The 17,811-nt window shown below is 43.4% G+C and overlaps 1 protein-coding gene across 7 annotated transcripts in view; it reads left to right on the top strand.

Annotated features, from left to right (window-relative positions):
- Window positions 1-11,229, top strand: part of DCUN1D4 (defective in cullin neddylation 1 domain containing 4) — a 960,807-nt gene extending 949,578 nt beyond the window's left edge. For 4 of the 7 annotated variants that reach the window (XM_069631681.1, XM_069631677.1, XM_069631683.1 and 1 more), the window contains 2 exons: window positions 6,333-6,435; window positions 8,775-8,912. In XM_069631681.1, the coding sequence (XP_069487782.1) occupies window positions 6,333-6,435; window positions 8,775-8,830 (159 nt within the window). In that variant the 3' untranslated portion in view covers window positions 8,831-8,912. Of the gene's footprint in view, window positions 1-6,332; window positions 6,436-8,774 lie in introns of all 7 variants that reach the window. The other 3 variants (XM_069631680.1, XM_069631678.1, XM_069631679.1) reach the window with 3 other exon arrangements.
- The last annotated feature ends 6,582 nt before the right edge of the window (window positions 11,230-17,811 follow it).

The following is a 17,811-nucleotide window of genomic DNA, read 5'->3' as shown; positions in this document are numbered from 1 at the left end:
AATTCTACTATGATGAGTTACCTGAACAAGCAGAGTGGCGCACATTCCCTCCCCCCTCCGCATGGTGACGGTATCAATCTGGGAATGGGCCCTGATGGAGGGAGTTTGGATTTCAGCCATCCACCTCCTGGGGAGCCATGCGGAAGCGGACTAGTTGAGCAGCTTCGGGTTCAACACCTGAGAGTGGGAGTTGCACACTGACTCCCTGTTGCCCCTGTTCCAGATTTAGGGGTTCACAGACCTGGATTTGTTTGCATCCCCTTTGTATTACAAGTGCCCCCAGTTTGCTTCATGGGCACGATGGGGTTGAGGGTCTCTGAGAGATGCCTTCCAGATCAGTTGGCACGGTGTTACGCTCACCTGGTATCCACGGGGATGCCACCCAGCCCTGGTTGGATGATTTACACTCTCGAACCCTCTCCCGGTCCCTTAGTAAGGCCTCTGGTTAAAGATGGGTCTGCAATATGGGAGAGCTGGATTCAATACCAGATTGTCTTTGTTTTCCCACCTCCATTGGCCTCAATTCCTTCCTCCCACTTGGGCCTTCTCCTCACCTTAATATTGTAAAAGGTGGATTCTCTGTCCTGCTCCTCGTGGCAGGGGCGCGTAGATGTGGGGGGCGAGCAGCGACCACGTTGCTTCACTGGTGCAAGCCCCCTTGTTGGAATCCAGGCCTGCTGCGACTCCGTAGGTTTTCTGCTTTACAGTCTTTAAATGCAGTTCTTATTTACCTCTTAGTTCGAATAATAATGTCTTGCTTCTTTCCTTTTAGGTATGGAAAGGTATTTTGGTGTTGTCATGCAGTTTGAAGATGAGCATGGGCCGGTAGGCGAAAGCGCAGTGTGCGCGAAGCTGTCCGGTGAGTAATGCGCGATGCGCTGTTTCGCCTTTTGTATTGCTAACCTGTGTCTTTTCTCTCCTTGCAGGTCGCGATGTTCCTCGCTGAGCGCCGTAATGTTCCAGCGATGATACTGACCAGGAGATGACAACCCACGTAAGATTTGTGTGGCTTTCTTCGTTCGGGAGGAAACGTGAGTAAACCCTTACTAATGCTGTCTTTCTTTCTCCTCTTTCCAGGTTATGGTATTCCAGGATGCATGCGGTGCCGGATGATGCAGTTCGTACCTTCAGGTGAGTGGAACTGAAGTCGGCGATGGATTGAAGACAGGATACTGTCCAGGTAAGTTTTGTAGTGTTCTTTCTCTCTCTGCAGGTCCTTGGTTTCAGGTAAGCTGGCATCAAAGAACTGGACACAGTGAGCGTTACGCTGCCCACATCACAAAAGCATGTTCTGCTGTTTGGGTGCGGTTTAAATCGTCTCGGGTAAATTAGTCCAGGTAAAATAGTCCCAGGCCTGCCACACCCAAAAGACTAGACTGCATAGCTCAGTTCCTTGTAACTGAGCTGTGTGTGTGCCTCCATGTTGGCTGAACCCCCCCACCCCCCCCCAAGTTAAATAGTCCCAAGTAAATAGTCCCATTCTAAGGACTGACTCCAAGTGAGTCTTGGATGAGGTTTTAAGGCCTTTGACCTGGCCCTAACTGGAAGGCTGACTTGCCAGTGAGGGCCAGGGGTAAGGGTCATGACACACGGCCGCCGGTGCTACGCTTTCCCACCCACGCTCTGCTCCATTTGACCCTCAGCAAGTTTCGGGCTTCGGTGGGTTGCAGCCTCATCCTGATTGCCCCCCACTGGCCTTTCGAGACACTGGTCTTCGAATCTGCTGCAGTTGTACTCTCAGGGTCCCGTCCACCTTTCCTCTGAATGACGTACTGGCTTTTTCAGCACACCTAGCTCTTGCTGGAGTTCAGGTAGATACGTGCCACACTTATTTGGTGGCCCTTGGGGCTTAACAGAAGTCCCCTGAGCATGTGTTTTTCTGGGGCCAATCCGGTGGTTAACGCCCACCTTAAGGGATTCTCTAGGCTTTTTCCGCCAGTGTATGAGCCGCACCCAATCTGGGACCTCAATGTTCTTTTAGCCTTGCAGCGCAAGCCTTTCAAGCCAATGGCCTTTGTGGACATCCGCTTGGTGACACTAAAGACAGTTTTACTGGTGGCCCTCACCTGTGCATGCAGGGCTAGTGAGCTGCAGGTGTTGTCCTTGCGCAAGCCCTTTGCCATGTTTCACAACAACAAGGTCATCTTGTGCACTTACCCGAACTTCTTGCCAAAGGTGGTCTCTCCTTTTCATCTGAATCAAGTGTTATGCCTGCCGGTGTTCTTCACGAACCTGCAGTCATAGACAGAGGGGGTCCTGCATTCATTGGATCTCGAGAGGGTCCTCAAGTTTTATATCTCGCAGACGAAATCCTTCAGGAAGTCCGAGGCATTGTTTGTGAATTTTGGGGGCTCCTCCACTGGCTCTCAGGCTTCCATCGCCCGTTGGATGGTCCAGGCTATTTCGAAAGGCGTACACGGCCATGGACAGACCTGTTCCTGAGGGGATCCATGCACATGCGGTCAGAGCCAAGGCCATAGCCATTGTGTTTCAGAGACATGCTTCTTGGAATGTCATCAGTAAGGCAGCTACTTGGGCCACTCCATCAGCCTTCTGTAGGCACTACTCGCTGGACACCAGCTCCAGGCGCGATGCAGTGTTTGGTCAGGCGGTTCTAAAGAACCTTTTTACTTCATCCTAGATATGAGGCAGGTTATGACAGCTCCACCCTATGGTCTTGTTCGGTGGAATCACTCACAAGGATGGAGGAAAGACGACAGGACGTATGAGTAATTAAAGTTACTCACTGTAGTGACTAGTGTACTCATAGTCCACAGTCCTCTTTCCTCTATACTTCCCCCTCGCCATCCCCTGCTAGTATGCCGAAGGCTAATGGGTAATAAGCATAGCCACGTATCTAAGTGTCCAATGTGTTCAAAGTTGACTGAGGTGAGGCTCCGGATGACAGGGCCTCGACAGTGCGTTTCCACGCCAGAGGCAGCGCCCCCACAGGCTAAACTTGAATTAAAGGGGAAGCTCAATTTTTCTGCTGCCAAAGGTTCCCGTACCATCCCCAGGTTGGGGGATGCCCACAAGGATGGACGAAAGGGATCTATGGACTGAGTACTCTAGTCACTACGGTTAGTAGCTTTAATTTGTGGCAAAGTGTGGGCTTTTGGCCACATTTGGTAGGCTTGTCCCACAGCACAATCCTTCTGGGAAGAGGTTTAGGTCCATATAAAATAAATAATGGTTGCACAAATCTCAATGGACCTACTAGTAATCCATATTCTGGAATAAGAATAAGGAAGGAATCTATACAGTGTCTGGTTTTACTGCTTTGCCAAATGTTTCTTTATGGATGATTCAAAGTGGGTTGGCTCTCAACAAAGATAAAACCGAGCTTATGGTGGCTGGCTAATGGAAAAAAAATCCAAAAGTTAGGACCACTTTACAAAAGATTGTCCATCGCAGATTATAAAATCGAGGTTCAGAGTACAGTTAAAACTCTGGGCAGAATTCTAGACCAGAACCTCAACCTGAGGGCACAGATAAGCAGGCTGATCTCTGCATCCACCTATTATATCAAACATCTTGCAGAACTCTGGCCCTTCATTTAAAAAAGGAACGCAGAGACCAATTATCTGTTACAAACTCGATTATTGCTGATCCTGCTTATTGGCAGCTCGCAAACAGATTATGACGGCCTCCAGGTGATACAGAATAGCGCGGTTAGGGTGGTTACTGTACTTAATTGGAGAGACCATGTGTCGGACGCTAGGCGACATCTGCACTTGCTTCCAGTGAGGGCCAGAATTCAGTTCTGGCTACTTTTGATCACTCAAAAATAAATGTCGCCTGGATCTTATGCCCTGCTACCTAAAAGAACGGCTGACTACAAAACATTACGCAAGAGCCTTAAGATCTAACAACACCAATCGCCTAAAGATCCCATGTTGTAAAACTAACAAATCCTTCATTTGCTCCTTTGCTAACGCTGCACTAAGAGCCTGGAATGCCCTTCTAGCAGATCTTAGGGACCTGAAGTCAGTTGAAATCTTTAAAAGAAATGTAAAACATTTCTCCTTTATTAAATATGTTCTCTTGGTTATGCCTCAAAATACACTAATTTGTACATATTCTGCTTCAGCAGCATTAGAGCTGCTCTTTGTTTTTGCTTGTTTTTGTCGGTCATTGGTGCGCGGTACAAATATACATACAATTATTGAATGCAGCACATTTAACCCTTGCACATTTTCAGAAGTCTTCAAACACCCCAATTATTGCTTATTGGTGAATGAAGATCGAGGTGTTCTTTTCATGGCGTAAATGTCAGCCATGGTATCCAACAACTTCTAGAAGTACCCCAAAACAGCCTCTGCTTTTTGACCGTCTGAAAGACCCACAGATATTCAATACTTATGCATGTTTCACTGCTTTGAGTTTGTTCACTTGGATTGCTTTGCATATGTGGACTTGATGGTTCTTTAGCCCTAGGGGGTTTCTGAACTCTGTTGGGTGGAGAGGAATTTCAAATGTGTGCCATATACTGTGCTGTGTTCCTGATGAGTCATATGTATGTTCTTAAATACATTTTCGTTTCCTCCTCTTTTCTCTCTCTCTTCCTTGTCTGTTGACCTGGTAATGACTTGCAACGGTCTCGTATAAATTGTTGCAAAATGTTAATGAAAAAAGTTTGAGTCTATTTATATAACAAGGCTTTTACACGTCATGGTTCTGAAGAAAATACTTCCTTTATTTTACCAATAGGGTTCAGGCCACTATGGCTTTATTGCTTTCCATCTTGGACAAATTGAATGTTCTACTTGGACCTGCGTAGGTTCTTTACATGATGTTTCAAGGTACTGCAGAATGTTGTTGCCCACTTGTTAGTGAAGCTTTGCAGATTTCGATCCTTCGCTCTTGCCTGTTGGGGAGCAGGGTCAAATTTAAGTTGCTGCACATTGTCCATGGAGCTGGGCATGGAATTAAACCAGGTACATTCTGCCACTTAATCAGCAGCATCATTTCTTTGTTGTCCCTAAGACTAAATCGAAGTGCATGGGTGCTTGTTCCTTCTCTCTACACATGGATTTCACACCCAGTCACTCGTAGTGGTATAGATGATTATTTACAGTTTAGCCTTAAATTTTTCTTTCCCTCTTATATTTCTTTCAGAACATGTCCATATGCAAGTTAAGTACTGGTCAATAATGCTCTGAAACTACCTTGTGTGGTATCAGTGCACGGGGGAAGCTTACAATGTTCTCAGAAAAAATGCGATGCTTGATATTATGTTTTATGTCATTTGTTTAATTCTCTTTCCATCTGCTATTACTCTGGCCACAAAGCACTGCAGATGGTATTTTGGCAATTGATGTATGCTTTGTTGGTGAAGAAATTAATTTGAATGTGTATTCGGTTGTGTATGAACTGAGTGACTACATCCTACCCAATTAGTTCTATTAATCTAAAAAAGAAATCCTGCATCAAGCTTGTGGCCCATTTGCAGACATATACTATTAGTGCTTCTGTTTTTAATACTACCTAGTACTAAACCCGAAAAAGCAAAAAAGATAGGCTACAGAAGTTGGTGCCTATCCCTAATCTCACTGTTTATTGCTTGGCTCAACAGCATTTGTTTACGTTTTACAAGACTATGAAGTAGCTGCCAAACTTTGTTTGCAGAATTAGTTTAGTTTGGGGAGGTTTTAAAATCTGTATAGTTTGGTGGGAGAGTAGGTTTTAACTTTAATAGTTTCAGCAGCAATTAGAACTGATGGGTATCCTCTGAAGATGTTCTGTCTGGTCTTGAATTACTTGTAGTGGCGAACAAGCATTCAAACTGGATCAAAGACGTGTACCTCCTACGAGCAAGTTGGAGGAACAGTGTGTTAAATGGAATTACGTCCTCTTCCCACTTCTTTTCCAAACCAGGAATGTAGAAGTGAAGACAATTTTCATGTTTTGCATGTATTTGTTTATTTTACGTATCTTAAACTTTCAATTAAAAGGAAAAATGAAGAACTTGTTTGATAGAGGTGTAGCAAAAGAAAAGATTAACCAATATCCTTGGGTACATTTAAAAAAATGTATTGCTGGCATGTTAATTACATAGGCACATGCATGTCACACAATTACGAACTCTGGATAATTCTCTTTTGTATATGTGAAAAAAGTAATTTTCTTCATTAAAACTGTACTTAGATATGAGTTTTTCAAGGGCTGGTTGATATATGAAGATTATGAATGGCTTAAAATGGAGCTGCAAAACTATACATAGTAGAAATGTTCATTCTGATTCTAAACGAGTTTCAATGTCCTGATGGTTACCACATCTCCATGCATGTCCTTCCCTTCTTGTTCATGGTATGTATCTTTTCTCAAAACAGCAATCAAAATACAAAGTCATTAACAAGGACCAATGGTGCAACGTGTTAGAATTTAGCCGAACAATTAACCTTGACCTGAGCAACTATGATGAAGATGGAGCATGTAAGTGAAGTTCATTAATCATTCATTGAGACATCTTTTTTTCCCCTTCCTTTGGAAGGTTCACTGCAGCAGTGTCTTTACATGAATATGTTGGACGTCATGTTGGACGTCATGGGCAAGATCTTCATGTCACTTGTACTTAGGGAACTGGAAGACTGGGCTAGTGTTAATCAGGTGCTCAACTTTGCCCAAACAGGTTTTAGGCTTGGTTCGAACACCATACATAATTTAAGAGTGCTAGACTAGTTGATCAATACCACGCACAGCAGGAAGGATACTACTTTATATATTGCCTTCGACTTCCGCAGCGCTTTTGATTAGGGAGACCTTGTGGGCCAAACCTGGAGCCATGAACTGCCCTAGCTGGATCATGCATGTTATGAAACTGCTGCATAGCGACAAATCAGCAAAGGTTAGGTTGAACAACGAGGGGGCGGCATCGGACCATATGTTTATACATTTGGGGGTAACGCAGGCGTGTGTGGCAGCTCCTATGTTCTACAATTTGTATTACTGATCTCCTCCCCTGCATGGCCACCAAATCTAATTGTCCCCCTAAGCTGGGTATGTCTCCTATTGTGGACATGCTCTGCTGATGACCTGCTACTTTTTGACAGGACCATGTCTGGGATAAAGAGCATGCTTAATGAGTTTGCTAACTACGCATCCCTGTTGGGTCTGACCATTAATCTGGGAAAAATTATCATCAGATTGATTAGTGGAAATAAGATCAGCCAGACTAGAATCAATGCAACCTCTGGACCCATAGAGTATGCCCAATCTTATCCCTACCTGGGGTTAGAGTTTGCTGCTCGGTCAAGTTACGACTTGATAATTGCCAACATAACAAGACGAGCTAAAATACTTACTTTGGAAGCCTGCAGCTTTGCTAAGGGTACTGCAGGCTATAGTATGACTGGGATTGTTAAGCTTTACCAGCAATGCTTTGTCCCTGCCATTCTCTATGGCCTCGAAGCCCTGGCGGTTCAGGATCTGACCAGGCTGAACAAATTGGAAGGTCATTACTGGTGAGCGGTGTTGGGATTAAGTCCCTCGTGCCCCATGGAATATCTTCGCCTAGAATTAGGCCTAACGTCATTAAGGGGCATGGCCCTCCTCGCCAGGGGGTTCCTTTTACCTAAAATCCTGCACTGGACCCATCTGCAAGCTACTCACACTGGTCGGGGACAGTTATGACTCTGAGAGGGTCACACAAGGTTTTAATGATAAGACCTTGAATGAAACCCTATTCACGATGATTGTTTGGCCATTTGCCAGAAAGAGAGAACATCGGTATGTTCACCTGAAAAAATCTTTTGAACATAAACTAAATTGGTGGGACTGGTGTGAGAATTATAACTATCTGGCAAAGCTGAAAGGATACAAGACAGTGTCAACAGTTGTCCACAGTTACCGAAAGATCCAGCTTTAGGTACAGCTTTGCCCGGCTCCAGAACTCAGGCAATTTATGTTAAAGTTACGTATAAACCAACTCCCATTATTGTCCGTGGTGGGCCCCCGCCTGAAAGTACCTGCGGACCTTCGGATCTTCCGAATATGTGGTAAACCTGGTCAGATGGGGACAGCATGACATGTCCTTACCAATGTGCTGAATTGGGGCCGTTATATATGTGTATGTTGGGCAAAGTTGTTCACACTTATGAGGCAATTATCCCAGACTCCTTTTGGCACTATTGCTTAAATTCCTATTCCATCTCAGTGCAGCTTGCCCTATTTAGAGTCTGGCGGCTTGTCAAAATCCTATTGCCCGACCAATGAAATTGGGTTAATGGTACCTGAGGACATACTCTTCCGTCTATCACCTTGTATCCCTCTCCTGGTCTCTTTTGCGTTTGCTTTGCTATCCTGTAATGAATTGCATTGCATTGTATATATATTATTATTATTACTATGGGTTGCGTCATTTCACATTTTACAATTTGATATGCTTTATATATTCTATCTGCTCTATATCTGTTTTATATGTTGTGTAAAGTCCAAATGTTGTATTATATCACAAGTATAAAAATAAAAGAATTATTATTAAAAAAAATATTATTTACATTAATGCATTCCCCACAGACCCCTGAATCCTAAACTGATTAAATAGAATTTAATTGAGATCAGACTTTTATTTCTGAATTAGTTCATAATGAATTATGTAGTGGTTGAGAATTCCTGTTTTCTTTTTTAATCACACTTTTCAGTTGAATGGAAAATATCTTCGGTTGGATTGCATTTAAATGCTGTCAGTTGTTTTAATGAAAGTGTTCGGTAGCCTAGATTGGTTTTTTAACAAAATTTAGAAATGGTAATGTTTATTTTCTTTTTCTTTACAGGGCCAGTGCTGCTGGATGAATTTGTGGAATGGTATAAAGAGAAACGGATGCCATAGGAATTTATGAACCACAGCTGCAGAGTCATTGTTACCACAGTTATGTCAGCCGTTTTCCATAAATTGCTGTTTGTATCAAAAACGCATGTTGCTTTTTTTGCACTGTATTCCTGTTTCAGGGAACCATGGGTGATCGCTATTTGACAGGTCAGCTATGCTTTCTGTGCAGCATTGCTCTCCTTGAAAGCTGCTATATACTTAAATTGGTACATATACCAATGTCCTCACTGTGATTGTGTATATTGCTGTCTAAACTTTGTATATGTGTATAAAAAGAAACTTCACCTAGAGATTCTTTTTGCAGATATGTAGTGTAAAAATCGTTGTGGCCTATTTCTAGTCACTTTTTCAAAAAATGTGAAAAAAATATTTTGCTGGCTCTTAAGACTAGTTTTTCAAATTCCAACAATATCAGTTTGGACTGCTATCTATTGCTAATCTAATATCCATTTATAGTCAAAGTGAAAATTATCTTTTCTTTTCTTCATTTGTTCTGATTCATACTACACTTCCTATGATGGTGAAGATACTGTTGTTTTGACAATGTATAGTAGGCAGCTTTTAGTTGAAGCTACTTTAAAACAGATGCAACAGAGTATTTGTTAGCATCTTCTGTATTTCATTGCAACATTTATTTTGTGTACATATCTATCTTGTTTCTTTTCAAGTAAAAGTGGCAGTTCAATGAGTTATTTAAAATGTAATCTACTTGCCCTGATAAACCGAAGTCTTAGTATTTCCGGTTCTAAATGATTGAAATGATTTATTAGGCTGGGTCACTGTAAGCAACACGCACAACGTCTACCTCTGACTTGCCAGCTAGAATTGTCACATTGCTCTTGGTTGTCTGAAATAATGGTAATTTGATAACACTGTCGGAAATGCCGTAATTCCCAGACCAAAATTCACACGAATATAAAGCACCCTGGCTGCCAACGTTTATATTGAAAAGCAATACAGAAATGTATTGAATACAGAGGAGTGGTTTGTTAAAGGGACTGATGGCCTGACATTACAGGAAAGTTTGTTTTGTTGCTGTTCCTGTAATGTTTCTTTCTTTTTCTTGGAGCATTTAATTTCCATTTTGCCACAACTCTAACTTCCCTTATGCTAAAGTAAATGATCAATTTAAATGTACACGTTACACAAAGACAAGGTTATTGAGAGCTACGAACACAAAAGGGCCTATGGTAAAAGTAGCTGTTAAAATGAAAAATAGTTTTTGTTCTTGGCAAATTAAGGATTCTTTTAAATCAGTTAGTGGTGTTGCTTGTCTTTTACTGTACTGTATCCCTTCTTGAATACCGATGGCTTTCTATTTGTATTTATTAAGTGAAAAATCAAATACATTTACTAATGTTTCATGTCATCTTATCTGCAAAGCAATTGAATAGCAAACCAAATTGGATTGATGCATGGACCAGTTCACCGTACATTCTTTCGAATGGTTTTCCAAAGGCATAAGCATTACTTGGAACAAATGCTCAAAAACATGCAACAAGCCTTTATTTTTAAAGGCATACCAAATTGATTACACGTCAACAGGCATCTTTTCCAAGTGAATGGGAGCTAGCACCTTAGTTTTATATGAAGACTCTGACAGAAGACGGTTTCTCTTTAAAATGGAACAGAGATGGTGCAAATTTGCATGAATCCCCAATGCTAGTTCCCTTCTTTTTTTGCTTCTCTTCACTTAACTTATATTAGTGACAACAAAATGTTCAAGGAAGTGCCAACGTATTCTATCCTAATGTAACTGTAATGTTTATACAGTCTTGGAAGACACTTAGTGTTATTGATTATGGTAACTTTTGTATAGGGGATGTATATTTCATTTAAATACCTGTTTAACCAGTTCAAATTCTTTATTTTTAACATTTATCCATTATGCTTGTTTTTCTGGCCCTGCATTTGCTCGCTCTGGTATGGAAGGTGGGGAGGGGCCGGATATGTGGAGATGTATAGCTTCAGCAGGAAAATCAAACCATACATACATTTCCTGCCTGGGTCATAAACAGAAAAGCACAAAACACAAGCTGTAGAATGTACATCTGTGATGTTAAATGCTAGCTCTAGGTATGGCATGGTTACATTAACTGATAACCTTCACGGACAAGTTGTAAAATGTGAGTTTGACAGCATTACATTTATCGTTTAATTAGAAAATAACGAAAAGCTTGCAGGTCAACTTCTAAATCGTTACTGTTTTTCATACCAGTTTTGTGATTTAAAGGCTGTTCGCTGACAAAAGTTAAAATTGTGAAGACCTTACTTGGATAAGATTTACATTTTTTAAACATACCTTCTCACTTCTCAACATTTAGTTTCTACTTAGCATTCCATATACTGCATCCCTCACATTGTTTGTCTCCTGTAAAATAAAAAACAAATTATAGTAATATTCCTAGATGTTTTGTTTTGTAGGTAAATTGAAGGTCGTGGTCACGTGCCGATTGTGTGCCTTAAATAACTTAGGTAATAATCTACTAATAATGTTTAGTGTCGCATAAATGGCGATAAATAATTTCCTAGGTTAGGATTTGTTTTTGCATTCTATCAAACAAGCGAAAAACTGAATTTTGATTAATTTGAGCATAAAACCAATAAGCTCAGAACAGTAAATCCTGAAGAATGGATCTTCTATTCAATGGGGTTCCCACCAATATTCTTTTCAGTAACATAAATAAATCTTCATCTTATTAATCATTGTTTTGTTTTAGCAAAATCCATCAATTTAAGCAGATTTTAGAAATTAGGTTACAGATTTTCATTTTAATCACGTGTTCTTGTTTTAAACTGTAACTTCTTACAGCAAAGTAAAATACAACATAACATGATTGGGTAGTTCGCAAATTGTCAGAGTACTAGAGGGTTTGCGTGCATGAAACAACCGGGAACAAATCAATAGGATAAGGTCCACATTAATCCAGGCTGTATTCCCTTAACCATCTCCCTACAATCACATCTCCCTCCCGTTCCACCATATTTTCTCACTGTTCCCCAGGCAACCACAGTCATTGAGGACTTTATTCTCAAAGGCCATGCATGTGCCCAATGCAGATATCCACTTACTGAGTCTGGGACGTTCCGCCATCCCAGCATACAGAAGCGATAGTCTGTTTCATCAGGCCAGCAGTGGACATGAATAGCTTTTCATGTTTGCTAAAGGCAGTCCACCCTACCCCTGATCCCCAAGAGTAACAGTTTTGGATCCAGCTCGGTCTCCAGGCTCATGACCCTATTTAGTTTGTCTAAGCATGTCTTCCAGAAGTGAAGAACTTGCTGGCATTCCCAAATGGTGTGCACAAAGCTACCCTCTGACCTTTCACATCGCAGACAGAGCTACCTGGGAATAGTATACACTATGGAGTATTTTTATTGTATTAGCAGTATTCTGACCAGCATCCCAAACTCCCTGGAAAACATCAATGCGTCCACCTACTCCTCTGCTTCTAGTGAGCCAACATCCCCCTCCCACCTGGCCTTGAGGCTTGTTAGATCCCTGGACCCAAAGGCCGTAATAACCTGGTGTAGGGTGGATGTGACTTTTGTGCAGATATGCTCTGGGAGTAAGTTTACCTCCAGAGGAGAGCATGGCGTAATATCTTCTAAGGTTTGGATTTTGGCGTTTAGGGCATGTGATAACTGCAGGTAGCAGAATTGTTCGTAGGTCGGGAGTACGAACGACGTTCGTATCTCCTTGAAGAGAATCAGTCTGCCCTCTTTTACCACATCTGAAAGATGCAATATGTTATGTCTCTCCCATGTCCTAAGACTGCCCATTGTATCAACTTCCTAGAGTTTTACGTTGTGCCATAGGGGCTGAAGTAAGGAAGGTCACCAGACCATCCCACCCGTCGATGTACCTCTGCCGAGACCCGTCTAGTGTGATACAGTATACTCCGGAGTGATAGCTACTTTGTGTCACTGTAGAGGATTTGAGTATGGGGTAATCCCTGCACCCATCTCCTCTCAGACCTAACATGCTTGAATGTAGGATCTCCATGTAACCAATCATTCACTACTGCTAGTTGGCCGGCCAAGTAGTAGCCTCGCATGGTGAGTAGACTAAAGCCTCCATACCAGACCAATCTTTGCAATATATCCAAGGTGATACAGGCTTGTCCACCTCCCCATAAAATAGTTCGGAGGGCACTGTTCACTTTAGCAAATTCTTCCTTGGCGATGAGTAGAGAATTTTGCAAAATGTATAGATATCTAGGTAGGGTCAGCATTTTAAATAGAGCAGCTTTCCCTAGCAATGTCAGCTAGTGAGACTTCCGGTGAGTTACATCCTAAGCAAACCTGTCGGTGATAGGGTGAAGGTTTTCATGTGTAAAATCATTGAGGTTGGGCCCTACCCATGTACCCAGGTATTTAAAGCCAGTGCAGAACACCTAGACCGGGAACTCCTGAGGGACAGGGTCCTCCCTTTCCTGAAGTGAAAAGAGCCTCTGAGTCAAAGGACTTTGATAAGTAAAGAGACTTGGGTACAGAAGGCCCTGATGCTGGTTATTGAACTGTGTCCTTGTGCCGAAGAAGCCAGAGTGTGTGCTATGCCCGAGTGAACCGCCTTGTCCCGTGCTGAAAACGTGGGGACGCAAGGCCAACGGCCTGAACATCCTGACATATCATTTTAAACACTTCTTTCTTTTCATAACATTATTCCCTACACTGTATTTCGAGGTAAGGATTGGCAATAGGTTTTCTTTATTATACAGTCTTTTATTTTGACTTTTTCTCAACTAGGGCTGTGTTATTATTATTTGATGGTTGTAGCTTGCTCCCATCTGTAGATTTAGAATTTGATAGGCGTTTATCATAGCCTTGTTGAAGTTCAATAAACAACCTTGAACTGTGGTCACTTGTCTGTCTTACTGTTGATACCATGCTTTCCTTACACAGTCGACATCTCCTCTGTAACGTCAGCTTCTAAGTCACATACCGGTTGATGGGTGTTACGCTCACCTGACTCCCACGGAGGTGCTGGCCTGGTTCGCGCTGCTGTGACCTCTTCTAAGGTGATGCGCAGGGTTCGGAAGACGGACTGGACCGGGCCCCCAAATCTGGCTTGTCTGGCTCGCAGAAGTATCCTTCTGTAGGCGAAAATAGGGGATTAACTGTCTGCGAGGTAATGCAATTGGCCTCCCACTTTCCCCTCTCACCCTCCTTGAAACCCTTCTGTGATTTCTCGTAGCGTCTCACCTTAGGGTCTGGAAGGACGAGCTCTCCATCCTGCTTCTGATGCAGGGGCGCGTTGGTATCCAGTTACTTCACTGGATTTTCGGATTGGTGAGAACCAAACTTGCTTGGCTTCCAGGTACGTTTTTTGATAAGAGGTTCCCCTTGTGTCCATGCATTAATGTACTAATGCTAGTGTCTTTTTCCCCATAGGGGCCGGGGTACGGAATGCCGGGGAACAGGCACCGACCCGAGATGAGAGGTGAAATCCTTGTAGAAATCAGGTAAGTCTTTAATGAGCGTTTTTTGGTAATGTCTTTTCATTCGCTCATTAACGCTGATGTCTCTTTTTCCCCTTAGGGGCCGGGGTCCGGAAATGCCAGGATGCGGCGCGGACCCGAAATGAAGAGGGAATGAATCAACAGGTAAGTCTTAACATGGAGATTTAGCTTTCCTTATTCCCTTCTCTCTCTCACCTTTTGTTCTGGTGTTTTTCTCCCTAGGCGCTGGGGCGTGACTGCGAATCCGGATGATCGCTGCTGAACATGGAGGCACCCTGTAAAGGTGAGTGGAATGCGGCGCTGCAGCGATCGTCGCGATCAGCTTTTAAATTAAAGTCTTCCTTTTCAGGATTGTCGGCGAGATGTCTCCGGGATGCGGATTTAGCAGGTAAGGACTTTTCCTTCATCTCTTCTCTTCTCTTCCTTTGCAGGTGATCCAGGATGCTGGCAGGCGTGGCAGAAGTCAGGATGCAGGAGCAGACACGGTGAGCGTCCAGCTGCTAGATGCAGAACAACGCGAAGCACGTGTGGCTGTTCGGGTGGGGTTTAAATAGCCTTGGAAGAAGTTCCAGGTATGTATCCTTCCCCGACCACGCCGGGATGGTAAATTAGTCCCACAGGTAAAGTAGTTCCTTTCAGGCCTCAAGGAGGCCGGGATCCTGCAGCATGGTCTGCATCAGGTAAGTGCACCCAAGCATTCCCATAATGAGTCTGGCGCCAGGACTGATGTCTTTTATGAGCCTGGCGCCATAGGTGCCAGGACACTGTCCAAAGGGCCCCTATATGGGGTTGCTGGGTCCTTCCTTGGGGACTGGATGTCCGCTTTCGGGGACGCCGGGCTTGAACCGGCTCCCCGGGAGCGGGCATCATGACAGCACCCCCACCCCCTCCCCCCACCCCCACAAGGCCCCTCCCAAGGTTGTTCCCTCGGGGGTTTTGGTTTGTCTGGGAAGAGTCGTTGGAATTTCCTGACTAATCGAGGTGCATGCACATGGTCGCTGGGTTCCCACGACCTCTCCTGAGGTCCGTACCCCTTCCAATCAATTAGGTAGAACAGTTTTGACCTAAACATTTTTGAGTCTAAAATGTTCTTCACTTCGAATTCGGGCTCCCCATCTATTAGAATAGGTTCTGGAGGTTTGAGTAGTCGGGTTCCGGGTACCACTGGTTTCAGAAGTGACACATGAAAAACAGGGTGAATTTGCATACTAGCTGGTAAATCAAGTTTAACAGCCACTGGGTTAATTATTGCCGTAATAGAATAAGGTCCCAGATATTTTGGGTTAAAAGTTCGAGGCCCTTTGAGTGGTAAATGTCTGGTAGCTAACCACACTTGATCCCCAATCTGATACAGAGGTGCTTCACTCCGATGTAGATCAGCATTCTCCTTGTATTTTGTCCTGGCTTGTTGTAAATGCGTAGTTGCCTCTTTGAAGGCTTGGGTAATTGTAGAATGCAGATGTTCTACTGCAGGCATTCCGAGGTTCTGAGGTGAGTCAAGGTTTGAGGTTCGAGGGTGATGCCCAAACAAAGTATAAAAAGGACTGTGGCCAGTTCCAGAGTGTACCGAATTATTATATGCGTATTCAGCTATCCAAAGAATGTCTTTCCAGTTGCTTTCGGATTGCTGTAACATACCTTGTAAGTACTGTTCAAAGGTCTGATTTGTCCTCTCGGTCTAACCATCGGTCTGAGGGTGGTGACTGGTTGATAATCTTACGTCGATCTGCGCCATTTGACAACATTTGCGCCAGAAGTGGGAAATGAATTGGCTTCCCCGGTCAGAGATTAGTATAGATGGGAATCCATGTAGCCGAACAATATTTTCGAGGAATTCTTTGGCTAGGACAGAAGCTGAAGGTAAACCTTTCAAAGGAATAAAGTGGGCCATTTTGGAAAACAAATCCACAATTACCAGAATAGTATTGTACCCCGAACAAGGAGGCAGGTCTGTAATAAAATCCATTGATAGGGTGTGCCAGGGTACTGGCGGTATGTTTAGAGGTTGAAGGAGACCGGCTGGTCTTTTCTTTTGACTTTTATTTTGGGCGCAAACACCACAGGACATCACAAAAGATTTAACATCTTTTCGCCAAGAGGGCCACCAAAATTGTCGTTTCACCTTTTCCTCTGTTTTGGCAATACCGGGGTGTCCCTCTATTAATGTATCATGATAACCGGAAATAACTAGTTCGTGTAATTCCTTATGTGGCAGGAATAAGCGTCCTTGGAAATAAGGTAAACCATTATCTATGGTAAAGTCTGATCCCTTTTGTATCCATTCCTGTAAGGTTGTAGGGTCCAGGAGTTGTTTCACTCTGGCTTGAATGTCTTCAAGCGTCTGTAACGAAGTCATGCCTAGAATCATCTGTTCGGGAATTATTGGTACTGTTTCGGAGTTTGTATCAGATTCTCCCATTCCAATTCGGGATAAGGCGTCTGCTTTTCCATTCTTGCAGCCAGGTCGATAGGTAATCAAGAAATCAAATTCAGCGAAAAACAAAGCCCATCGGAGCTGCCGTGATGACTGAGCCTTGGCGGTTTTCAAATACTGTAAATTCTGGTGATCAGTGATCACTGTGATGGTATGTCGAGCGCCAAGCAGATAATGCCGCCAGGCTTTAAAAGCGGACTTAATGGCTAACAGTTCTTTGTCTGTGATTGCATAATTAACCTCGGGTGCCGAGAATTTTCTGGACCAAAATGCTACGGGATGCAGTTGGTTGGTTTCGGGATCTCTTTGGGACAGGACAGCTCCCATGGCTAGGCTGGATGCGTCAGTCTCGACGACATAAGGGAGATCTGGACGCGGGTGTTTCAATATAGGTGCGGAGGTAAACTTAGCTTTTAAATCCTGAAAGGCCTGCTCGGCTTCTTCAGACCATTCAAAACGTTTATTTTTCCTCAAGAGTGCAGTAATGGGTTGTACCACGCGTGAAAATTCCGGGATAAACCTGCGATAGAAATTGGCAAAGCCGAGCATGCTTTGAACCCCTTTTACAGAGCTAGGTGATGGCCATTTGAGGATGGCATCCACTTTTCTTGAGTCCATTCGGACTCCTTTGGGTGTCAGGATGAAACCTAGAAACTCGACTTCTGTGGTATGGAAAACACATTTCTCCAATTTAGCAAATAGTTTGTGTTGGCGCAGTTTTTCAAGTACTGCCCTGACGTGTTTTCTGTGATCAGATTCCGAAGAGGAGTACACCAGAATGTCATCGATATATACGACAACACAAACATCGATGAGTTCCCAAAGGACATCATTCATGAAGTATTGGAAGGCAGCCGGCGCGTTACACAATCCGAAAGGCATCACCTGGTACTCGAATAATCCGTATTTAGTACGGAAGGCAGTTTTCCATTCGTCGCCTTCTTAAACTCGTACCAGATGATAAGCCCCCCGGAGATCTAACTTGGTGTATATGCAAGCGTCCTTCACCTGGTCAAGGAGGTCAGGGATCAGAGGCAGAGGATAACGGTTTTTAACCGTTATCTGGTTCAATGCGCGGTAATCGA

Source organism: Ambystoma mexicanum, chromosome 6q (genome assembly GCF_040938575.1).
Source record: "Ambystoma mexicanum isolate Mex_15411 chromosome 6q, UKY_AmexF1_1, whole genome shotgun sequence".
Taxonomy (NCBI): Eukaryota; Metazoa; Chordata; class Amphibia; order Caudata; family Ambystomatidae; genus Ambystoma; species Ambystoma mexicanum.
Note: the sequence above shows the minus strand (reverse complement) of the source record. Positions and strands in the feature narration are given on the sequence as shown.